The sequence below is a fragment of the Sus scrofa genome, chromosome 14 (assembly GCF_000003025.6).
Source record: "Sus scrofa isolate TJ Tabasco breed Duroc chromosome 14, Sscrofa11.1, whole genome shotgun sequence".
Lineage (NCBI taxonomy): Eukaryota > Metazoa > Chordata > Mammalia > Artiodactyla > Suidae > Sus > Sus scrofa.
Genome location: NC_010456.5, coordinates 40,143,149 through 40,168,026, shown reverse-complemented (window position 1 = coordinate 40,168,026; position 24,878 = coordinate 40,143,149). Strand labels below are relative to the sequence as shown.

Here is a 24,878-nt window from a genome sequence, read left to right as displayed (position 1 = left end):
AGAGAGCTAGGGTTCCCTGCCTATTGGGGCTGGGTGGCAGGCGTCCCTTCCTGCCCTTCAGGGAGTTCCATTTCTTCTTGGGTCTGGGTGCCTAGGGGGAAGCAGGTCTGGCTCACCCACCCTTTGTGTGTACAGGCTCTTGCTGATGAGAATGAGTTTGTGCGTGATACTGCCCTGCGTGCAGGCCAGCGAGTCATCTCCATGTATGCCGAGACGGCCATTGCCCTGCTGCTGCCCCAGCTGGAGCAAGGCCTCTTTGATGACCTCTGGAGAATAAGGTGAGAACTCAGGTGGAAAGACCCAGGAGCCCTAGTTTCGTGTTTGGGGGAACTAACTGAGAAATAAAAAGCACAGTGTTGCCAAGGACTCTCAGCTTTTCTAGAACCTCACTTTTACCCATTTGGTAACTCTCCAGTTTCTTGTAGCAGTGTCTTCAATTCTGATTCTCTTCTAAAAAGTCCTCTTTATTCAGTCCTTCAGTTTGTGTCAAAATTTAAAATTTTTTTTTTTTTGTCTTTTGGCCTTTTCTAGGGCCGCTCCCATGGCATATGGAGGTTCCCAGGCTAGGGGTCGAATCGGAGCTGTACGTGCTAGCCTACGCCACAGCCACAGCAATGCGGGGATCCAAGCTGCATCTGTGACCTACACCACAGCTCACTGCAACGTCAGATCCTTAACCCACTGAGCAAGGCCAGGGATCGAACCCACAACCTCATGGTTCCTAGTTGGATTCGTTAACCACTGCGCCACGACGGGAACTCCCTGAAAGTAGGATTTAAAAAGTCATAGCACATCCATACCATGACCTTTGATTTGGCTGTTACAAAGGACAAAGTATATGGACTATGCTAGATGACAAGGAAAGCTCTTCAACCTATTGTTGATGAAATGGTGTGGGCTGTGGCCCAGTGTATGTCGTGCAGGCCAGCTTTGTGTGTGGGGGAGACATGTCTTCACGTAGACGTGTACAAGATTGTCACCAGAGTATCAGAGTGGTTGCCTGGGTGGTGCGTGTCTGGGTGATGGTTTACACTCTGTTTCTTCGTATTTTTTTTGTATTTTTAAAATTTTCAGTTTGGGGGGTTCCATTGTGGCTCAGCAGTAATGAACCCAACTAGTATCCATGAAGACATGGATTCCATCCCTGGCCTTGTTCAGTGGGTTAAGGATCTGGCATTGCCATGAGCTGTGGTGTAGGTTGCAGACGTGGCTTGGATCCCACATTGCTGTGGCTGTAGCTGTGGTGTAGGGTAGCAGCTGTAGCTGTGCTTTGACCCCTAGCCTGGGAACTTGCATATGCTGTGGGTGTGGCCCTAAAAAAAAGATTAAAAAAATTTTCAGTTTGAATGTGACTATCATTTTTACAATCATTAAAAATATTAAACCTAATTTAATTTGAGGAGGAACAAAGTTTAACTTTCTAGAAAGCCTTTCCTTATGTCTCTAATCTGGATGATTGGCATTCCTCATTTCTTGTTAATACTTCTATCTGTGCTCTCTTTCTATAATAATAACTTTTATTATAGAAATTTTGTTTTTTCCTTTTTTTTTTTTTTGGCCATGCCCACGGCATATGCAGTTTTCTGGGCTAAGGACAGAACCTGCACTACATCACTGACAATGCCAGATCCTTAACCCACAAGGCCACCAGGGAACTCATAGAGATTTTCATATCTGCTTTTTAAAAATGTTTATTCTTTTCCATTATTAAAGTAATTTGTGTTCATTAGTAGAAAACTTGGAAAGAAAATATGTGGGAGACTATAAAGAAATTATATCTTTATCATTTATCACTTATCAAATATTGTCTGTAACCTCTCCTATTCTAAGAGAACCATCATGAGTATTTTGGGTACATTTCCTTCTAGTCTCTTTTCTGTCCGAGGCTTGGTCATGCACTGAGACCTCCCCTTGCAACTATATGACTCTGTTCTTGGTATCCTTCTCAGGTTCAGCTCTGTTCAGCTCCTTGGGGATCTCCTCTTCCACATCTCAGGAGTCACTGGGAAGATGACCACAGAAACTGCCTCTGAAGACGATAACTTTGGAACTGCTCAGTCCAACAAGGTGTGCACCTGGACGATTTTCCTCCCTCTGCTGATGGTAGGCAGCCGCTCTGGCACTTGCCCTGTGGGGCTTTACCACCTCATGTTCTCTGCTTCTTTCTGCTGTTGCAGGCGATCATCACTGCCCTGGGGGTAGATCGGCGGAATCGGGTGTTGGCAGGGCTGTACATGGGCCGCTCTGACACCCAGCTGGTTGTGCGACAAGCATCCCTGCATGTTTGGAAGATCGTGGTCTCCAATACGCCCCGCACCTTACGTGAGATCCTGCCCACCCTCTTTGGGCTCCTGCTGGGTTTCCTGGCCAGCACATGTGCAGATAAGAGAACAGTAAGTTTCTTGGACCTTGCTTCTGACCAAGTAGCCGTTGATGCCTCCTTTCAGAGGCTAGAAGGCTAGGTCTTCCGAGAATGTGAGAGCGCCTAGGGTCCCCTATTTGACAGGGGAACATTCATTTATTTACTTGGTTATTCAACAAATACTTTTAAAGCACCTGATATGCTAAACAAGGGCTTAAGACCTGGGGACATAGTAGAGAAGAAAGGCAGCCTCGTGGAGTTGTAGGTGGAGGAGATAGATATGATCAAATAATCACACAAACAGAGGAAAATGCGACTATGACAAGTGCTGCATGGCACTGCTAATGCTTATAACAGATCGGCCGACTTGCAGGGGGTGGTCAGGGAAGGCTTCTCAGAAGAATGATGCTTGAAGATGAAAGGTGAGTGAGCAGTAACGGGTGAGGAGGTGATGAAAGACTGTTCTGGACTGAGGGACTTGAGATGCTAGGTTGGGGTGTGCACCAGCCCTGAGGTGGGTGGGAACTCAGCCAAGAGCAGGGGCTGAGCAAAGGCTAGTGTGGCTGGAGGAGAGGCCGAGCCTGGGCTGATGATCACTTCTGCCAGTCCTTTTTGGCCCACTCCCAACCCCCATCCCTAGCAAGCAGATTGCGTACTTGGCTCTGAAGAAGGGTTTGCATGACACCTAAGAGATGTTTTTTTTCCTTAAAGTGTTTATTCCAAATTCAGCTCCCCTTTCCTGGGCAAGAACATGGGGTTAAGTGACTTCTAGGCCACAGTTTTCAATCCAGGGAAATTGACCCTTGACTGGTCAGCATTTGATGAATTTCTTGTTCATATATAACGTGCAGGCTCCTGCTTTACGTTGTGTAGGTGTGTGTGACGCAGGGACAGTTTTACTTTGAGGTGTTATGCAGGCACCCTGGGGGCTGGGAAAGTTAAGTCTGGCTCAGATAAAGTCTGGACATTGCAGGGTCTACATCCTAGAGTTGTCCACTGGGTGCCCTGGGATTTGCAGGGACTTCATGTCCTGACTTGAGCTCCCCTGACAGATTGCAGCCAGGACACTGGGAGATCTTGTCCGGAAGTTAGGGGAGAAAATCCTACCAGAGATCATCCCCATCCTTGAGGAAGGCCTAAGGTCTCAGAAGAGCGACGAGAGGCAGGGCGTGTGCATCGGGCTGAGCGAGATCATGAAGTCCACCAGCCGGGACGCCGTGAGTATCTCCTCAGGGCCCTGCAGGCCTGCACCTGACTCAGAGGGCCTGGGGAAGTTACAGGAGGAGCTGCACCATAGCCATACTTCACTTCACCCTCAGGGACACACCAACCTCATTCCAGAGGGTGCTGCTGGCAGTGGGGTGCCGGCAGGGCCACGAACACTGGGATTTCCCTCGCAGCTTTCCCGTGAGTTTTGGAGGCTGAGACCTGAGCGATTTGGAGGCCTGGAGTGGCCTTTAGGGATTGGAGATGGTCTTTTTCTCACCACTCCTGAGGTTGCTCCAAGTTAATCCTTTTGTGCCACTCTATCAGTTCAGCTCATACGTGGAGTGCACTTAGTGGGGAAGGGAAGTGTGTCTGTGAGTGGTAGAGGGTGGCAGAGAGCAGGAGGGCATGTGCTCAGTCTTAGAAGGAGTGGAATAGAGGAGAGTAAGTACCCAGTGGATGGACAGGTATTTCTCCAGCAATGAGACTGTTTCCATCGTAGCAACATTCAATTGGCTTGGAGTCCTTCTCACTGACCCTACTTGCTAAAGTAGTTGATCCTCAGAACCTTCCAGGGGAGTAGGCTGAGAGCATGCATAGCGCTCTCTTGATTGGGATGAAAGCATCAAAGCGATGAGGGAGTGGCCGGGCAGAAGTTTGAGCGTGCAGCCAATTGCTTAGCCTGAACGGCTTCCTCTTATTTATGAGATCCTTTTCCTCCTGTGTGTATCAGTATAATGTATTACATTGGGGGTTTTGTATTTGCATTTTTTCAAAGAATAAAGGTCGAGGAGTTCCCATCGTGGCACAGTGGTTAACAAATCCGACTAGGAACCATGAGGTTGTGGGTTTGATTCCTGGCCTTGCTCAGTGGGTTAAGGATCTGGCGTTGCCGTGAGCTGTGGTGTAGGTCGCAGAGGCGGCTCGGATTCCGCGTTGCTGTGGCTCTGGCGTAGGCAGGTGGCTACAGCTCCAGTTAGACTCCTAGCCTGGGAACCCCCATATGCTGCGAGAGCAGCCCAAGAAATGGCAAAAAGGCAAAAAAAAAAAAAAAAAAAAAAGATAAAGGTCGAGTAGTGTGTTAAGGATCTGGCGTGGGTTTGATCCCAGGCCTGGGAACTTCTGTATAGTAAGTGTCCCAAAGGCTGAGGCCTTGTTGGTGGCAAGGCTGCCACATAACCAGTCCCTAGATTCAGAGGTGGTGTTGCTTTAGTGGAGTTAGTTACAGAGGGAACAGAGCCATCATTGGTTCCACTGTAGACCCAAAAAGACTTCGTAAGGGAGGAAGCATTTGAGCTGAGACTTGAAGAAGAACCTGGAATTTCCCGAGGGGATAAGCGAAAGAAAGGGTCTGAACTGTAGAGGCCATGTTATGAGGGGCCTCGCTGTGGGAAGGAGGTTGGAGTTCCTGTAGGAAATCAGCAGTACCTGGGGAACTTGCCTAAAAAAACACTCCTCCTGTTAATTATTAGGTCTGGATGAAGGCTCTTTGGGGGTAGATTACACATGCTCTCTGCTTTTTTTATATTTGCACATTTCCATGGAACCCAGCGAAGTTAAAAGTCGGGCCCAGGGAGCGGTGGTGGGCCTGGCTGGTCCTCATGGCCCCCTGCTGATTTCCATGCCCTCTGCTGCGTCGGTACAGTGCACATGTGCTGTCGCAGGTGCTGTATTTCTCTGAGTCCCTTGTGCCCACGGCGAGGAAGGCCTTGTGTGACCCACTGGAGGAGGTCAGAGAGGCGGCGGCCAAGACCTTCGAGCAGCTGCATTCCACCATCGGCCACCAGGCCCTGGAGGACATCCTCCCATTTTTACTGAAGCAGCTGGTGAGTGGCTCTGCCTCACACCTACCAGTTTAGCTTTTACCATCTCTGTCGAGGCAACACACAGGGGGCTACTTCTGCCAAGGCAGCCGTGGTGTGGGCCCCAGAGGGAGTGGGTGCACAGGACGGGATCTGGCTCTGTGCTTCTCCTTTGATAGTCTGTGTGGGTGCGGAGGGAGGAGAGGAGGAAAGTGGAGAAGGAAGTTGGTACCAGCCGGTCCCTACAGCAGAGGCGGGGATGAGAGCTGGCGCCTGAACGTTGCCCCTGATGCCCCTCCGCAGGATGATGAGGAGGTGTCAGAATTTGCCTTGGACGGTCTGAAGCAAGTGATGGCCATCAAGAGCCGTGTGGTGCTGCCCTACCTCGTGCCTAAGGTAAGTCCCAACACATGGTGACCCCCTTGGGGCCAGAAGCCACAGCCCATCAGCATTCCTGGGCCTGCATGAAGACCAGCTCTAGACGTGGATGCTGGCGGAGGCTGGTGACTCTGGCCACGGGATGGGATCCCCCAGAGCCTAGTGCCATGGCCAGCATGGAGCAGCACCCACTGAGCTGTTTTATCGTTCTGCAGCTGACGACCCCACCTGTCAATACCCGGGTGCTGGCTTTCCTTTCGTCTGTGGCAGGCGACGCCCTGACCCGCCATCTTGGCGTGATCCTCCCAGCGGTCATGTTGGCCCTGAAGGAGAAGCTGGGGACTCCAGATGAGCAGCTGGTGAGTGTCATGGTCACTCGTGCTGGCTCTCTAACACCATCCTGTCCTATCCCATCCTGAAGGAGCCATGCTCAGCTCTGGTGTCCCCTGTGGTTTTAGGAGATGGCCAACTGTCAGGCTGTGATCCTGTCGGTCGAGGATGACACTGGGCACCGGATCATCATCGAGGATCTGTTGGAAGCTACCCGCAGCCCAGAGGTGGGCATGAGGCAGGCTGCTGCCATCATCCTCAACATCTACTGTTCCCGCTCGAAGGCGGACTACACAAGCCACCTGCGGAGCCTGGTCTCAGGCCTGATCCGCCTCTTCAACGACTCCAGCCCTGTGGTTTTGGAGGAGAGCTGGGACGCCCTGAATGCCATCACCAAGGTGAGGGACTGCTGACCCCACTGCCACCTATGATGGTAGACAATTCCAGGTGCTTGTAAGACTAGACCTTTAACCCCCTCATGTATCTATCCCAGCTTCAGTATCTGTGGATCCTCAGCCAGTCCTGTCTGTGCTCCCACCCACACCCTTCCCCTGCTGCATTATTTTGAAGCACTCCCGAGAGGCTGTACTCAGAACTCTGACATCCTCTCTGCTTTTTCCTGGCTTCCCACAGAAACTGGATGCTGGCAACCAGCTGGCACTAATTGAGGAACTGCACAAGGAAATTCGGCTCATAGGGAATGAGAGCAAAGGCGAGCACGTGCCAGGGTTCTGCCTCCCAAAGAAGGTAAGCCAGGGCCTCATGCAGGGTGTGGCAGGCCGGCGCCTTCCTCTGCCTTCCACCCAGGACCCAGGTCTGTGGTAGGGCCACTGGAGCAGCCATGTTAATCTGGCTTAGAGCTCGAGGTGCCATTCCACACCTTCACAGACAGCATGTTTTTCCCCATGGTGGCCCTACTGTGACAGAGCTCATCGCCTTTGGTTTAAGCTGTGGAGGCCACCTCAGAGCAAGTGAGTGACAGCAGTGCAGGTACTTCTGTGTGGTAGGCCTGCTGGGACTCCGCTCGTCTTGTCACTTTTCAAGACTGAAACCTTGAATATTCACCCGAAGACTGTTCCCCAGATAGCACCCTCTCAGGCTGTGACCCTAGCAGCCTGAATCGGTCTCTCATGGAGTTGAGGAGATGGTGGCTGACAGGGGCGCCTTGCTTTGGGTGGGAGACACCTGGGTCCAGAACCTTTGAGGTTTGACTCTCATGGGTGGTTCTCTTGTCAGGGAGTAACCTCCATCCTTCCAGTGTTGCGGGAGGGCGTCCTGACCGGCAGCCCGGAACAGAAAGAGGAAGCAGCCAAAGCTTTAGGCTTGGTGATCCGCCTGACCTCAGCTGACGCCCTGAGGCCTTCTGTGGTCAGCATCACCGGCCCTCTGATTCGCATCCTGGGGGACCGGTTCAGCTGGAATGTGAAGGCAGCTCTGCTTGAGACACTCAGCCTCTTGCTGGCTAAGGTGAGTGACTGATGAGTTTGCTCTCTTGGATCTCGGAGAGGACAGATCTGTGTGCAGAAGACTGGCATGCAGTTATTATGGAAAATCCGCAGAGCAGAGGGCGTTAAGACCTTGGGCTCTGTAGACTCACCACATGTAGTCAGTTCCAGGTCCACCACCTGGTAACTGTATGGTGGCCAGAATGACCTTGGGAAAGGCATACAGCCTCTGAGCCTGGTCCCTCACCTGTGTTTTGAGAGTACTAATACAGCCTGCCTTTCCGAGGGCTGTGTGACATGGGCTCAGATGACGTAACATCAGGCACAGGCCTGATACATTCTAAGCTCCCTATACTCTGTGACATGTAAATTGCTATTATTTAAAAGTGGTTCAGAGGATAAAAATCTAGGGCCATGTAAATACAAATAAAGAAAACCTGTTCAAATATGTTTCTCTTCTTTATGACCACCTCGTAAAGGGAGTTGAAAAAAACAACTGAGGAGAGAATGAAAAGGAAGACTGCAAGCAGCTGCAGTAACTTCAGTTTTTACCTAAAGTGTTAGAAACAAAGATCCAACATGTTAACCATTTCTGATATTTTACATAGTAATCAAGCCCTTTAGATTGAAAAAAGTATAAATAGCCAAGATTTGTTATTGTTAAAAAAAAAAATTATTGGAGTTCCTGTCATGGCTCAGTGGTTAACCAACCCGACTAGTATCCATGAGGACGCGGGTTCGATCCCTAGCCTCGCTCAGTGGGTTAAGGATCTACTGTTGCCATAAGCTTCGGTGTAGGTCACAGACACGGCTCAGATCCCATGTGGCTGTGGCTGTGCCGTAGGCCAGCAGCTATAGCTCCAGATGGACCCCTTAGCCTGGGAACCTCTATATGCCGCCAGTGCAGCCCTAAAAAAAGACAAAAAAAAAAAAAAAAAAAAAAAAAAAAAATCTTGAGGTTTGGAAACAAAAGCAAACTTAAGATTTGTAGTATTTACCTTTTGGGAAGAACGTGTGGAGAGCAACTTCCCAGCCAAAAAATGGGATTGTGAGCATCAGCCTCATTCTGTAGGAAACTGTGTCTTTTTTTTTTTTTTTTGTCCGGCCACATGTGCAGCATGCAGAAGTTCCCAGGCCGGGGACTGGACCCATGCCACAGCTGTAACCAGAGCCAGTAACAATGCTGGATCCTTACCCTGCTAAGTCACAGGGAAACTCCTTTTTCCTTTTAAATTAAGTATCATCTTTACCTTACATTTCTGCGCTGTTTGTTTGTTTGTTTTCTAAAACTGTGTACAAATGGAGCCCTTTCCTTCTGAAATTTCTCTTCAGGTCATGAGACAACTGTCCCCCATGAGCAGGTGGCTCCCTGCTCCATGGAGTGTTTCCCAGCGGCCTGCAAGCCCCCGACCCCAGTATCTCCAGACCTTAATTGGCATGGCACCTCCAAACAGCTACTCTGATTTTCCCATTTAGAAATAAGTAAATCTTTTTTTTTTTTTTAAGAGTTTATTTATTTATTTATTTTTGTCTTTTTGCCATTTCTTGGGCTGCTCCCGTGGCATATGGAGGTTCCCAGGCTAGGGGTCAAATGGGAGCTGTAGCCACCAGCCTACACCAGAGCCACAGCAACTCGGGATCTGAGCCGCGTCTGACCTACACCACAGCTCACGGCAACACCGGATCCCCAACCCACTGAGGAAGGCCAGGGATCGAACCCGCAACTTCATGGTTCCCAGTCGGATTCGTTAACCACTGAGCCACAACGGGAACTCCAGTAAATCTTTTGTCTTGGATCCATCTGTACTTTGTCACAAGTGTGCCTGTTTTTCTATGTATGGTCACAGATTAGGCTGGATTGGAGGGATGCATGTGTACAGGGATGACCTTCCGAGGCCGTTTGCTTCATAGGATTCTTCTGAAGGCTACACATCAAATGTCCAGTAGATGGTACCTGCCCTTAAGCACCTAGTCCATTTCCCGGTTTTGCACCGTGAACATACTTTCACGGTGCTGATGGCATCTGCTGGCTCGCTCTCTGATGTATTGGGAGATGGGGTTTTCAAGTCATTTATCCACGTGGACAGAGCTTCACTAGGCCAAGCCCATGGCTCCCTCAATCGTGGTGGTGGTGGTGGTGGTGGTGGTGGCAGTGGCAGTGGCAGTGGCAACCATCCTCTGCCGCCTCCTCCTCCTCCTCCTTGAAGTGCAGCAGAGGATGCTAAAAACAGAAGAGGAGGCTGAGCGTACCCTCTCTGTGCTGGGTGCTGCTCTTATAGGACTTGTATTCCTGGCCTGTGTGGGGAGCTGGGGCAGCTCCTGGTGGTTTGTGATTGTTTTCCTGCCTGTAGTGCACTGTGGGCCTGGACTGCACCTCAGCTGTGCTTTTGGGTGTGGGTTTCTCAAACAGGTTGGGATTGCCCTGAAGCCCTTCCTGCCCCAGCTGCAGACCACTTTCACCAAAGCCCTGCAGGACTCTAACCGGGGTGTGCGCCTGAAGGCCGCTGATGCCCTGGGGAAGCTCATTTCTATCCACATCAAGGTGGATCCTCTCTTCACAGAGCTGCTGAACGGAATCCGTGTCATGGAGGACCCGGGTGTCAGGTGAGGTGCCGGTCAGGGGAGCTGTGGCCATGGGGAGGCTGGGCCATTCCTGTGTAGCGGGAGCAGGGCTGAGGAGGGCTGGGTTTTATGCTGGATGCATTGGTTCTGTAGGGACACCATGCTGCAGGCCCTGAGGTTTGTGATTCAGGGAGCAGGGGCCAAAGTGGATGTGGTCATCCGGAAAAACATCGTCTCACTCCTGCTGAGCATGCTGGGACACGACGAGGTACAGCAGGTGGATGCAGGGCTGATTGGGGTGGGCTTCTTTCCCTTCTCTTTCCTTTGTTTGCGTCTCTGCTTTGTGTTAGAAGAACTTGGTCGATAGCAATAATCACTCCTGGACACTCCTATCACTCTCTGTTGACCACACAGCTGGTAGCAAGGGAGATAAAGCATGTGGCATTGATATAGATGATGTGTTGTATAGATTAAAACACATCCATTTGTTCTTGAGTCTTAAACCACTCACTTTCTCTCTCTTCCCCTCTTTTCCTTAGTTGTAAAATGGAGAGGTTTGTTTGTTGGTTCAGGAAACATTTGCTGAGCTGAAGGGCCCAGCCCAGAGGTGAATAAAGCAAGGTCACAGCCCTCAAGAAACAGAGTCTGATATCTGTGTAGGTGGGTGGGCTTAGCACTGATTGGGAGGGCGAGACTCACCTGGGGCCCCATCCGAGCAAGGGGTAGGCTCAAATCCAGAACCTGAGCCCGGTGACTCCTGGTTCTGTCCCGATCCTCTAGCATAGCCCTTTCTGACTCAATCTGGAAGCATTTGCAGAGTTCCCACTGGCTGCCCAGCACTGTGGCAGGTCCAGTAGGAGTTGAGTCTCTGGATAAGAATTTTCTCTCCCCTCTGACAGGCAGCCCTCTGTTGTGTGGCCAGATTTATATTTTGGGCGCTAATCTCTGGAGAGAGGCCCATGGCTCACAGGGTGTTACACCTCATCGTCCGCCCACATGTGGGGCTGGTTATCACGGCCCTGTGACTGAGGCCTCAGCCTTCCCTGGGGTACAGATGGGAGATTCCACCTTCTTTTGGTCACAGTCTGTCGGGGTTTTTATAGGGCCATGCACAGTGCAAGCAAAAGTTAGTATTTAAACCAATTTGCATTTCACCACAATGGAGCTTAAAATAGATCCCGTTGGAGAGAGTGGGTGTCATGTCAGAGAGAGAGCCAGCTTTAGCCTTGCTCGGCACCTGGGCTTGGAGCTCAGAGGCCCAAACTGCTGGCCAACTCCCTTCTTGCATCAGAACTTCTGGACCAAAGGTGGCAATTCAGGGGGCCAGCCCGGCATCTGCCTCCCACAGGCCCATGAGGCCCTGGTTGGTTGGTTGGTCTGTCCTGGGGGAGGCACTGGGGGAAGTACCAGGTTGGCACTTCCTAACACTGTACACATAACCTGCCCTCTGTTTCTTGAGGGCTGTTCCACTGCACGAGGTCCCATAAATAGCTGGCATGGAACCACTTGTGTATGTAGCTTTGGTTTTTTTGTTTTGTTTTGTTTTTGGTCCTTTTGTCTTTTTAGGGCCTCACCTTTGGCATATGGAGGTTCCCAGGCTAAGGGTCTTATCAGAGCTGTAGCTTCCAGCCTACACCACAGCCACAGCAACGCAGGATCCTTAACCCCCTGAGCGAGGGCAGAGACAGAACCCGCGTCCTCATGGATGCTAGTTGGGTTCGACAACCGCTGAGCCACGATGGAAACTCCTAGCTTTGGTTTTGCAACAAAATTCTGGACTTTTAACCTGTCACTTTAGGCTGATTAGCGCTTCAGTTAGGACACACCCGCATAATGTCGGGGGCAGTGGGGCGTCTCTGGATGCACAAGGAGTTTGCAGGGGGAACAGAGCCCTGAGTGGTCCTCTAGCGCCTTCCTAGGACTGTTGGCGGGATCCTTCCCCGCCTCACAGGGCTGTTGATAGTAACTGGGATAATAAATGTGAAGCACTCAGACTTGGGAGAAGAAAGGTGCTATGTAAATAGAGTTATTACAGCTATTATGATGATGATTACCATATGCACACACACTGGAGTTTTCTATAATTAAGTTAAGTGCTGGGTGTGTAGTTTTTAACTCAGCACCGAGTGGCAGCAGCAGAGAGTGGCAGTTTCGCTCTGGTGGTGGGAGCACAAGGGCCTGGAGGGAGGATGAGACTTAGGGGGGCCCCCTTCCTTCCGCCTGGGTTACCACAGAGCCAGTGTGTGGCTTGCACCCGCTTTCACTGCCTTCTTTGCTCGTCAGGACAATACTCGCATCTCCTCAGCCGGGTGCTTGGGGGAACTGTGTGCCTTTCTGACGGAAGAGGAGCTAAGCGCCGTTCTTCAGCAGTGCTTGCTCGGTAGGCCTCTTGTGTACTCCCTTTTGGGGCTTCTCTGTCTCCCCTTCCCCCAGAGGGTCTTCTGGCAGCTGGCCTACCCTCTTCTTGGGAATCCAACTGGTAAAACAAAATAGAGTCCTGCAGCCTTGAGTGTCTCTGCTCCAGAAACCATCAGGGTCTGAAGCAGTCTGAGCAGTCTGTGAGAGACGGCAGGGAGGTCTGTGTGCAGTGCCCCTGGGGTTTCTTTCCTCCAGGCTCCGAACTGATACACGATTCTCGGTTGGGAGAGGTGGGCATCGTGGGTGGTGGGCCACGCTGTGAGGTGCAGGTTGACCTCAGTTGTGTACTTCCACTCAGCGGACGTGTCCGGCATTGACTGGATGGTTCGGCATGGGCGGAGCCTGGCTCTATCCGTGGCTGTGAATGTGGCTCCCAGCAGACTCTGCACAGGAAAATACAGCAGTGAAGTTCAGGACATGATCCTCAGCAATGCCATGGCAGACAGGGTAAGGCTCTGGGGCAGCCAGACAGGGTGGTAAGAGCCCTGGGTTTGAATTTTACCTTTGTTGGTAACTTCCTGAGCCCTTGCACCAGTACTTGACCTCCCTAGGCCCCAGTTTCATCACCTAAACAAGGAGGAGTTTGGGTTGGAGCATCAGGAGGTCCCTTCTAGGTCAGAAAGTCTCTGATTCCTGTTCCTGGGAGCCAGTGACTCGGGCTTTGTTCATCTGCCTCACAGCCAGGGTAGACCCTCTACATGACTGCTGTCGGGGGTCTTGAATGTGATGTAGTAGGGGTTGGGGATGGGTGGTAAAGAGCCAGGGCCCCTGGATATTCCTGGGGGAGGGATGGTGCCTGGCCCTGCTGCCCTGAGGAAGTAGCCAGAGGCCACCCTGTCCAGCTTTCTGTTTGCTCTACAGATCCCCATTGCTGTGAGCGGGGTCCGGGGCATGGGCTTTCTGATGAAGTATCACGTCGAAACAGGAGGAGGACAGTTGCCAGCCAAACTCTCCAGCCTGTTCATTAAGGTGAGCAGGGCAGCCTGGCATGTGAGAAGGACTTGTGACCAAAGAACACTAGAAGTGTGTCTGCTGTGTCCTAGGAGCCTCCATGGTCTCTGAGCCCTTAGGAGCGCAGAATGGATGTGTGTGCATTTTTCTCTGGAAGAATGAATGCCCAACTTTTTATCAGAATTTCAAATCATATTAAGAACGTCTGTTTAGGCATTCTTTCTAGGCACCCCAATTTTCCAAAATTTGGGACAGACCTGGATTCACATCTTAATAAATCTCTTCCCTACTTCCCTTTAGCTGGCATGGCACTGACTAGTGTGGCTGTTTTGATGTCTGCAGGGCCCAATTAGAAAAGCCGGGGAACCTCACAGTGGGCCCCCAGCACCGTGGAGTAAAGCATGCTTCCCACACACTGGTCTGCAGAACAACCACACAGAACAACCAGAGTTTGCATTTCAAGAGATGAGGCCAAGCCTGAGACTCTGCCTTTGTATCCAGCTCCTGGGCAGTGTTTGTGCTGCTGGTGTGTGAACCTCACTTTGAGGTTCCCGAGGCTGACTGCCCCACCCTGCAGACTCCCCGAGAGTTGTTTATAGGGCCCAATTCGGTTGAGCCTTTGTGACAGCATCACCCTGCTTGCAGCTGCTATCGGCATGTATTACTGAGTGCCTGCTGGGTGACTGTTTGGGCTAGACCCTGAAGATGTAGAGAGGAACAGGGAAGACAAGATTTCTGGAGTTGGAGGTGCGCAGAAAACCCTTGGGAAGGCCCTAATTCAGATAGGGCTGTTGGGGAGACCTCTAAAGGCTGATGTTTGAGCTGAACCCTGAAGGGTGAGAAGGAACTGACCAGGTAGGAGTTTCCATCGTGGCTCAGTGGTTAACAAATCCGACTAGGAACCATGAGGTTTCAGGTTTGATCCCTGGCCTCGCTCAGCGGGTTAAGGATCCGGCGTTGCTGTGAGTTGTGGTGTAGGTCGAAGACATGACTTGGATCCCTCGTTGCTGTGGCTGTGATGTAGGCTGGCAGGTGTAGCTCCAATTAGACCCCTAGGCTGGGAACCTCCATATGGCTTGGGTGTGGCCCTAGAAGAGACAAAAAGACAAAAAAAAAAAAAAGGAAAAGAAAAGAAGGAACCGACCAGGTAAAGATCCAGGGCAAGCATATTCCCGGCAGGGGACCAGCCAGTGCAGAGGCCTGAGGCAGGGAGCAGTGTGGTGTGTTTGAGGAAGTTGAAAGCCCGAGTGGGCTGAGAGTGGTGAGCAAAGAGAAGAGTGCACGAGATGAGATGGAAGAGAACAGTCCAAATCACACCTGGTTCCCCTCCCACAGTGGGGATGGCATCGAAGGGGAGCAGTGGGGTCAGTGTCCATGATAGAGTGTCAGGGCAGAAGTCTAGGTTGTTTCCTTTTTTTTTTTTTGCCATTTCTTGGGCCGCTCCCTCGGCATATGGGGGTTCCCAGGCTAGGGGTCGAATCGGAGCTGTAGCCACCAGCCTACACCACAGCTCACAGCAACGCCGGATCGTTAACCCACTGAGCAAGGGCAGGGACCGAACCCGCAACCTCATGGTTCCTAGTCGGATTTGTTAACCACTGCGCCATGACGGGAACTCCTAGGTTGCTTTCAGAAACAGATTGGATGTGCCTGACTGAGAGCCTGTGTTCTTCTTCATAGTGTCTGCAGAACCCATCCAGTGACATCAGGCTGGTGGCTGAGAAGATGATCTGGTGGGCAAACAAAGACCCACTGCCTGCCCTGGACCCCCAGGCCATCAAGCCCATCCTGAAGGCTCTTCTGGACAACACCAAGGATAAAAACACTGTTGTAAGGGCTTACAGTGACCAGGCGATTGTCAACCTCCTCAAAATGAGGCAGGGAGAAGAGGTGTTTCAGGTGCGAGCCTGGGGCTGGAGTGCCTCCCTGGGGCCTGCTGTGGGCATTCGTCCTGTAGGCCTTCTGCAAGGCAGTGTTTAGGCATCATACTTGTCTCCGCTGCCCAATCTGTGTGTGTGTTGATGGGCAGATTGTGATCAGGTGACTGGTCTGGTGCCTGAAAACACATTCCTCTCTATTCCTGAGACTTCTTTCAGCAACAGAGCCCCTTCTTCAAATAAAATCTCATGTGGCACTCAGACCTATAACAGATCCCCACAGGGGCTGCTCATTAAGGCCCAGAGTGGGTCACTCCATCCGCTACCCACTAAGCAACCTTTAAAGCACTGAATGCTCTCAGCCTTACTACCTCACCACGTTTTGCGTGATAAGTGGTTGTCTTGGCTTTCCCGGGATCTATCTGATTCCCTTATTTTGCCAGATCCCACCTCAGTGGTTCTAGTTCTGGGTTAACATTCATTTTTGTCCTTGGAGAAAACCGAAGCCATGTTTTCTGACTGTGTCACCTCATTTCCATCTTCCCTCCTAGTCCCTCTGCAAGATCCTGGATGTGGCCAGCTTGGAGGTGCTGAATGAGTGCAACCGAAGGTCCTTGAAGAAGCTGGCCGGCCAGGCGGACTCCACGGAGCAGGTGGATGACACCATCCTGACCTGACAGGCCTGGGCCTGTCCCCTGGGCTCCGCATCAGCATTTCAGCTCCACCTCTCTGTTAGTGTTTTCATTTTTGAAAATACGTTTGTTCTGATGGGGAGCTTAAGAGATGGTGTTCCCAGAAAGTATTTTAATATATCAACAGACCACAGCCAAAGCCTTAAGTCAACCCCCCCCACACACACACACACAACTGAAAATTGCCTCCTCCATCTCTCACCCTTTTCTTTGGAGAAGAGAAGAAAAAGCACATGTCTGAGCCTCACTCAGTTGGTAGCCAGGAGCTGCTCGTCTGCTCTGCGTGGATAGGTCTGGAACAAAGAAGCTTGGACTTCTGCTTCCTGGTCTCTTGTGCTCAAGTGCTGGTTCCAGGGCCAGTGCTGCCAACCTTTGCCTAGATCCTGAGGGGGGCACGGAACCGTGGAGGTCTGCCCAGGGTGGTTTGTCTCAGAGTGGCTTCTCAGCATTGTGCGGCCTGACCGGATCTGACCCGTCAGGTGCCAATGACACACACAGCCCTGGAAGTTCGAGAGTCGGGGAGGGTTATAGGTTTAAACACAGATGGTTTGAGGAAGAATGTTTAATAAAGGCTTTGAATTGATCTTGATATAAGCAGATTTTTTAAAAAACCTCCAAATATCCACTAAACAGGAAGCTTCCTGCTTTAGGAACAAGGCAGGGCACGGGCATCTCTCTCCTGCTGCTGTTGAAGTTTCGTTGCTGTCTACAGCTTTCTTTCTCCCGAGGCTGGGTGTCAAGAGGTATGCAGCCAGGCCTGTGATATCAGCTGGTTTGGAGATTGCAGGGGTCGAATTAGCCATCTCCCTCCTCTGTCCTGACTCAGAAAGGTAGGGAGCTTTTGGGAGTGAAGTTTTAAAAAGAAACCCTTCCCCTCTGAAATAAGAACAAACCATATTCCTGTAATCTGAATTGCCGGAGGAAATCAAAGTTGCAGTTCAGCATCTGCCTCCTTTATGAATGACTTCCTTCCTCCTTGTTCTTAGAAGGCTCGTGATCCAAGCGTCCTTTCTGATGGAGCACGGCCCTCCAGACCCAGTGACGCAAGTTTTTCTGGCTGTTCCTTTGGTCACAATGTGGAACAAACCTCTATCAAAATGTCTGGTCAGAGCTGCAAAAGGGAGAAAATTAAACATGGTAGTAGCGAACTCATTTTATAAAAGGCCTAAAGTGCTATATCAAAAAGAGCAAGGCTTTACTTATTAATAATGCAGCAGAGGTAGAAAGTAGCCTTGTGACTCAGCACTTCTGATAAGACAAGGTGACCTCTGAGATCTTGTGATGAAATCCTTGCTTTCAGTGCCTGAGCCTTACATGTCACAGGGTTTTCTATTTCCTTGCAGCAGACATGGTCTCAGCTGTCTTGCTGTAGTTGTAGAATCCCAGGGCTGGAAGGGAGCTTGAGGGGTCAGCTGAACAGGTCCCCGTAGCCAAAGCAGCCAATGGTTACAGCTTTTGGTAGCCATGGTAACAGTTTCCTGCTTCTGGGATTCAGATGGTCATCAGCATCCTCCCAGCTGCCTGGGGCGTATGTCCAACAAGCTGTCTGCATATGCAGTTGCCTCTGCCGGTTAGCCATGGGGTGGCAGATGAAGTTCCTATGTGAGGGGGACATGGGCTGGGAAGCTTCTCTGAGGCCCCGAGGGAAGTCAGTGTTTTCTCCAGGATCTTAGAGTAGATGCTTATGTCCACCTCTGGCGTTCAGTCCCCAGTTAGAAACCGGGAGTTGGAAGACACTAAGCAAAAATCCAAAGGAAAAACACCAGGTTCCAGTTCCAAAAGCTGGAGGAGGATGAGGATCTCTGTGTTCAGGATCGATGGATGAAGATTGATTCACAGACGGAGATGACTCAAAGCTTCCCAGAGCATGTTGAGTTGCATTCCCTGGGTCTGGCAGGAAGGTGTGAGCTCCCAGAAAGTGAGCTGCAAAGGGCTGTCACAATCGTGACAGTGGAGCAGGCCAAAGGAGCCCCATTAGCCCAGAATCATCATAATCCCGAAAACAGCTGGACAGACTGAAGATCCTAGAAGAAGTGGAACTTGGCGGCAGAGCACAAAGCTATTCGCCTGGATGGTTGGTAGAGCTTTTTAGCCTTGGCCAAGTCATCCAACTCCTGTGGGCCAATTTTCTCTATAAAATGAGGAATTTGGAATGAAAACTAAATATCTCAAAATTAATAGTAATTACAACAGATGACATTTGGCTTTATTTTATTTCTTAGGGCCACACCAGCAGCATATGGAAGTTCCCAGGCTAACAAGCAGTCCAATCAGAGCCTCAGCTGCCAGCCTACGCCACAGCCACGGCAACATTAGGATCTGAACCGTGTCTGCGACCTACACCACAGCTCATGGCAACACCAGATCCTTAATCCACTGAGCGAGGCCAGGGATCGAACCTACATCCTCATGGATACTAGTCAGATTCGTTACTGCTGAGCCACGACAAGAACTCTGACATTTGGCATTTTTTTTCACTTAATTCACTCAACCTACGAAGTAGCTTCTCTTGTATTATTTTTTTCTGGAAGAGGAAATGAGGCAGAGAAAAGTCACATGGCTAATAAATGGTGGTCTGTCTCCAGAGCTACTCATGTACTTAGCCTTTCTCTTACTCCTCCTACGGTGGCTAGTTGGGCACAAGCACCTGTCATTCTTCAGACCAGGGCTTACAGACCTTTCTCGTCCTGGCACACAGGCAGTGACCATGCAGGGGCAGCAAACTGAGTTTGAAGTGCTGAGGTAGCTCCAGGTGACTGGCCTTATCCAGCTGCTCTGCAGACTGATCATAGCTTGCTCCATGTACAGGGCACTGCTGTCTTCAGAAAAGACATTTCTTCTCTTAAGACCTTCGTGGTCCTCCAGGAGACTCCCATCTTTTTCTGCCATGAGTTCAAAAGGCGGTGACAAAATGGCATGCCTTTAGCTAGTCCAGGGAAAACTAAATTGAGCACCCTCAACCCTTTAACTCTGGGAGCCTCTGTAATCATGGGCATCAAGACTATTTTAAACTGCGGGGGAGTATGACATGGTTTACATCCCTTCTGAGAACCAAGCGTACAGGTGAGTTCCCTTTGTTCCACTGCTATGAGGCTAGAGGGCTTTGGAGGGGGCAAGGGACCTGCAGGGTCCCACTTACTTGCAGGGGTTTGGAGATGTTACTTTACTGAGAATAGATCTGGAGACAAGATAGCGTGGTTAGGAAAGTTTTTCTTCTAAGTATGGTTCTGTGTGGACCGGTCCAAGCCTTTCTAAATTAGAGCAACAGGGAAAAACAGGAACCACCCTAACTTAAAGATCTAGTTTCTAAAATATTTTTAAGGAAACATAGCTATTGCTTTAAAGTTCCAGTACAGAGTGCTCTAGTGGAGCCACATGGACTTAGAAGTCAGGTTTAAACCTTTACTTTGCTACTTAATATTAAGCCAGGGCATGTCCCCTAACCTGTCTGAGCCCATGTGTCTTCTGTACAGTGTCAGTCAGCCCACAGGCTAGTCTGGAGTTAATGAGGTAACGTGCTCCGTGCACAGCCAGGCACTCTTGAGTTGCTTCGTGCGTGAATGACGTGAGTAAAACAAGGTATGTTGATGAAAAGACCCAACAGTGGGCGTGAGGTCTGTGTAGGGCAGTCACAAGTGCAGAGCTTATCTGGGAGGCAATTGCTAGACCCAGAATTTGCAGGTGTATTGTTAATTTTTTGAGCCTGAAGTTTGAAAAGCTACTAACTTAAAACCAGATTTTTCTCGAGGCGTGGTAATTACTATGTTTGAGAATCTAAAACACTTAAGAAGAGGTCTGTAAGCACGTGGGGCTTTACTGCTGGAAGGCTCTCTCCTGTGATTGCTAGAGACACAGCTTCCGACACCTTCCTTGGAGAGGCCAGGAGATGGACCCTGTTTTTTGAGGAGTAAAGTTGAGGTATGGAAGGAAAGGAGCGTCTCTAAGGTCATGTGGCTGGTTGGCTGCAGAACTGTAAAAAAACCCACATTTCTTGATACTCTGGTCACTAAGCCCTAGGGGCATATGATAAAAATATTTTTGGAGGGTGAATTTAACAAAAGAAACTAGTCAAGTTCTTCGTGTGTGGCTCTCTGTGGTGACTGGATTTCACTTCATAAGAGGTGGAGCCTAGGTTTTCACTGGGTGGTTCTGAGCAGCTAGGAGGGTTCCCTGCAGGCTGCCCTGTGGAAGGATAGTGTTGATAGTAACAAAGCTCAGGAAACTGGAAAAACTGGTCCAAGGATTATTAGCTCAGTGGGATTTCTGAGTGAGACTCCTGAGTGTGTGCGCCTGGGAACACCAGTCACTGTCTGATGCTGTTCTGAATGCACTGGGGTTGGGGTGGCAGCCTGGTCATAAGTGAGGTTTGAGCCTTCTCACCATTTAGATTCCCATAAAAAGGGAGGTGGGAAGCTGGGGTGCAGCAGTACCTAACCCAGCATTGCTCAAACATTTTGGCCCCAAGACTCCTTTACACTGTGAAAAATGATACATAACTTGCCTGTTGATATTTACCTTCTCAGACGGGAAAACTGGTCAACTTTAAAAGCTTCATTAATTCATTTTAAAATAATAAATTCACTACATGTTAGCATAGATAACCATAACAAAACAAAGCCATTTTAGTGAGGAGAGTGGCATTGCTTTGCATTTTTATGTCTCTTCAGTGTCTGCATTCTCATATCTGTTTCTGCCAACTCTGTTGCAATATCACACGTCATGCAGGCTCTGGAAAACTCCACTATACACTTGTAGGTGAATGAATGGAAAAGGCAAATACATCTCAGTATTATGAAAACGTTTTAACAGATCCTTTGAAAGGGTCATAGGGAGGAGCTCCCTTGTGGCATAATGGGTTAAGGATCTGGCATTGTCAATGTATCAGCTCGGGTCTCTGCCAAGCACTTACCGTGTGCTAGGTTCCAGTGGGTATCAGGATGGTGCCTGCAATCAAGGAACTTCATGCTCACTTGACTTTGGGGGGCTACCACAGGTCAGGCAAGGTCATCACCAAGTCTCTTGGTATGACTGCAGCTGTGCAGATAAGAGATAAAGGGCCAGTTCCCAGTCCCATCTCAGGGAGAACCAGATGGTCTGCTTTATTCCTTCCCTCTTGGACCAGCATGTGTGTTGGTGCCTCATTCCCACTCCTCATGTGAAGTCCAACATTCAGTGAACCTGCCCTCTCCCACTTCCCCTTCTTACATGACTGCAGCATGTGCTTCCTCCCTCGACACCTAATTTCACCAGTTTTAGAATCTACTGCTGACCAGTCTGAAACGTGAATGTCACAGGTCCCTCCAGGCCTCCACTGCACTAGCCTTTGCCTCTCCGGCTGCTGCCCTGAGGCACTGCTGGCTCTGAATCCCAGGCCTCAGGCCTGAGGGCCCTTCTCCTTTACCCTCTTAGCCTCTGCATTAGTGACACCACACTTCCCAACTTTCCTCTTTGCTAAAGATTTTTTTTTTTTTTTTTACTTTTTAGGGCCCCACTTGCGCAGCTCATGGCCATGCTGGAACCTTAACCCACTGAGAGAGGCCAGGGATCAAACCTGCAACCTTGTGGATCCTAGTTGGATTCATTTCCACTGCGCCACAACGGGAACTCCTAAAGATTTTTAAAGTGCTCTTAACCCATCTTCTTTCCATCCTTACTATTCACTGGCTGATAAACATCTACCTATGCAGTCCTGAAGGATACTTCATTCACCCCACTGTTCTCACCAACTACTCCATTTCTCTTCACTTACAACCAAACTTACTGAATGAACAGTATATACCTGCTACCTCCAGGGCGTCACTGTCTGTTCGGCAAACCACTGTACACCCCTGTCCCACATTCTCTCCTTGGTTTTTCCTTTTAACATGTATTTATTTGCATTCTCTATCAGAATATAAGCTCCACAGAAGCAGGGATTTTTTTTTTTTTTTTTTTTTTTTTTTTTTTTTTGCTATTTCTTTGGGCCGCTCCCGCGGCATATGGAGGTTCCCAGGCTAGGGGTCGAATCGGAGCTGTAGCCACCAGCCTACGCCAGAGCCACAGCAACGCGGGATCCTAGCCGCGTCTGCAACCTACACCACAGCTCACGGCAACGCCAGATCATTAACCCACTGAGCAAGGGCAGGGACCGAACCCGCAACCTCATGGTGCCTAGTCGGATTCGTTAACCACTGCGCCACGAGGGAAACTCCCGGGATTTTTTTTTTTAATTTTAATTTTTTTTTGCTTTTTAGGGCTACAACCTTGGCATATGGAAGTTCCCAGGCTAGGGGTCAAATTGGAGCTCAACTGCCGGCCTACACCACAGCCACAGCCACACCAGATCCAAGCTGCACCTGCGACCTACTACACTACAGCTCACTGCAAGGCCGGATCCTTGACCCACTGAGTGAGACCAGGGTTTGAACCCACATCTTCATGGATACTAGTCAGATTTGTTTCTGCTGCACCACAAGGGGAACTCCCAGAAGGAGGGATTTTAGTTTTATTTACTGCTTAATCTCTGGCTCCTCCATCAGTGCCTGGCACACAGTAAGCCCTCAAATGCTTGTGTAAGTAACAAGTGACTCACTTTCCCAACTGTACGGTAGGCTCCCTGAGGGTGGGGCTTTGTTTTGTCAATGTGATATCCCCAGTGCTTGGCACCTAGTAGGCAAAAACATACTTATTGAATTAGCAAGCAAATACAGTCATCAGGTAAATTAATGTGTTTTTTTTTTTTTAAAGAATGCTAATTTGGTAGATGTTGTTTGCATACTGTCTTTTGCATCTGTCCCTTCCTGCTGCCACCTCACATCTGGGCCTTGGCAGTAATCTTTAAAGCTCTGCAGTTGAAATCCATCCTGCAAGCTTGTACCAGATAATTTTCCCCAAATATTTTGATATTGCTTCTCTGCTCAGGAACTTTCAATGCCTCCCCATTATAGTTTCTTCCTTCCTTACTTCTTCCCTCCCTCTCTCTCTCTAGTTCATCCCATGTGATATCTGGGACCCACTTATTTTATTTTTGGCCACATCCAAGGCATATGGGAAGTTCCCAGGCCAGGGCTCGAACTTGTGCTTCAGCAATGACCCAAGCTGCCATAGAGAAAACACTGGATTCTTAATCCACTGCTCTACTGCAGGAACTCCCCGACTATAGCTTCTAATGTATAAACAGGTGATCTTGCGAAACTCATCTGTAAACTAGCTATTCTTTTTTTTTTTTGTCTTTTTGTTGTTGTTGTTGTTGCTATTTCTTGGGCCACTCCCGCGGCATATGGAGGTTCCCAGGCTAGGGGTTGAATCGGAGCTGTAGCCACTGGCCTGCGCCAGAGCCACAGCAACTCGGGATCCGAGCCGCGTCTGCAACCTACACCACAGCTCACGGCAACGCCGGATCGTTAACCCACTGAGCAAGGGCAGGGACCGAACCCGCAACCTCATGGTTCCTAGTCGGATTCGTTAACCACTGCGCCACAACGGGAACTCCCCAACGAGCTATTCTTAACAGTTGAGCAAAGTTTCCCATCAGTGGTACACACTGCTACTTACCTCAAGTCACAAAAGTTTATGTCTGTCTCTCTATGTGGACTTTATATATATCTACCTACCTGCTACAACAGCTCCAGTCATTGTATTATAGCTTAGATAATGTAAAGCAATGTTTCTATTGGAAAATGTGTTCAGAGTTTCATTTTTGGGAGTCAGGCACACATCCTAGCCTGCAGGGAATTCTCCCTCAAAGCTAAATGGATGATTTTCACAGGCTGTGACAGCGGCTGTCCAAATACACCCGCCATTCAAGGCACTCTAAATTCCAACTCCATCATGAACTCCTTCCCCCGTCATTTTGGCTAAAAGTGATAGCTCTCCTCTGAAAACTAGGCTGCTTATTTGACAGCTATTTAATCTCTTATATCGTCTTATATTTTTTACTCCTCATGAGTGTGTCTTGTCTCTGATGAGACTGAAAGCTCCTTGATGGGAAAGGCTCTATCCTACAGTCTGTGGCACATAATAAAAAGTGAGCACTCATTAAATGGCTCCTGAATAAATGGTGGAATTAATGCCTATTGCTTTCCAGGCAGCACACGAAGGCAGGTCAGGAGTCTTGTTTTCAAAATGGCCAGTTCTGGAGTTCCCATCATGGCACAGCGGAAACGAATCCAACTAGGAACCATGAGGTTGTGGGTTCAATCCCTGGCTTCGCTCAGTGGGTTAAGGATCTGGCATTGCCATGAGCTGTGGTGTAGGTCGCAAACTGGGCTTGGATCTGGCTTTGTTGTGGCTGTGTAGTAGGCAGCAGCTATAGCTCCGATTAGACCCCTAGCCTGGGAACCTCCATATGCCACAGGTGTGGCCCTAAAAAAACAAACAAAAGTAAAATGGCCAGTTCTGTTCTTCTTCTCAAAAGTATCCTGTAGGCATGATATCATGCGGCTGCCCTGGGCATGTGTGCTGGAGTCTGCAGCAGGAAATGGCAGAAAGCATGAATGAGTCAGTGCAAGATGACCTTGGCTTAATAGCATTGGTTACAATTTATCAGATGCCTATGCCAGGTAATTTGCAGACATATCTCTAATTCTCACAACTCCTCTGAGGAAACTGGGGGCTCTGAGACATTATGATGTGACTATTCCAAAATCTCCAAGCTTTTAAGGGAAGGAGCCAGGATTTCAAAGCTAGCATTTGAAGCAAAGTCTCTCTGACTCCAGAGCAGGTTGAGGAGATGATCTAGAGTGACTTCCTGCCTCACTGTATGGTCAGGATGGAGCGTGCTTGCCTGGGGGAACACTCTGAGGCTTCTTTCTTCCCTTTATTTCTTAAAACTGTTGGATCAACAGGGGATCCCACTAACCTTTCCCAGCAAAGAA

General features: G+C 49.7%; 1 protein-coding gene across 1 annotated transcript in view; it reads left to right on the top strand.

Annotated features, from left to right (window-relative positions):
• Nucleotides 1-16,612, top strand: part of GCN1 (GCN1, eIF2 alpha kinase activator homolog) — a 66,769-nt gene extending 50,157 nt beyond the window's left edge. Inside the window, exons 42-58 of the mRNA XM_021073134.1 lie at nt 136-278; nt 1,950-2,067; nt 2,178-2,393; nt 3,415-3,579; nt 5,233-5,394; nt 5,674-5,766; nt 5,964-6,107; nt 6,207-6,476; nt 6,712-6,825; nt 7,315-7,545; nt 9,934-10,127; nt 10,239-10,353; nt 12,369-12,465; nt 12,802-12,950; nt 13,365-13,472; nt 15,135-15,353; nt 15,883-16,612. Coding sequence (XP_020928793.1) covers nt 136-278; nt 1,950-2,067; nt 2,178-2,393; nt 3,415-3,579; nt 5,233-5,394; nt 5,674-5,766; nt 5,964-6,107; nt 6,207-6,476; nt 6,712-6,825; nt 7,315-7,545; nt 9,934-10,127; nt 10,239-10,353; nt 12,369-12,465; nt 12,802-12,950; nt 13,365-13,472; nt 15,135-15,353; nt 15,883-16,008 — 2,664 coding nt within the window. The 3' untranslated portion in view covers nt 16,009-16,612. The remainder of the gene's footprint in view (nt 1-135; nt 279-1,949; nt 2,068-2,177; nt 2,394-3,414; nt 3,580-5,232; nt 5,395-5,673; nt 5,767-5,963; nt 6,108-6,206; nt 6,477-6,711; nt 6,826-7,314; nt 7,546-9,933; nt 10,128-10,238; nt 10,354-12,368; nt 12,466-12,801; nt 12,951-13,364; nt 13,473-15,134; nt 15,354-15,882) is intronic.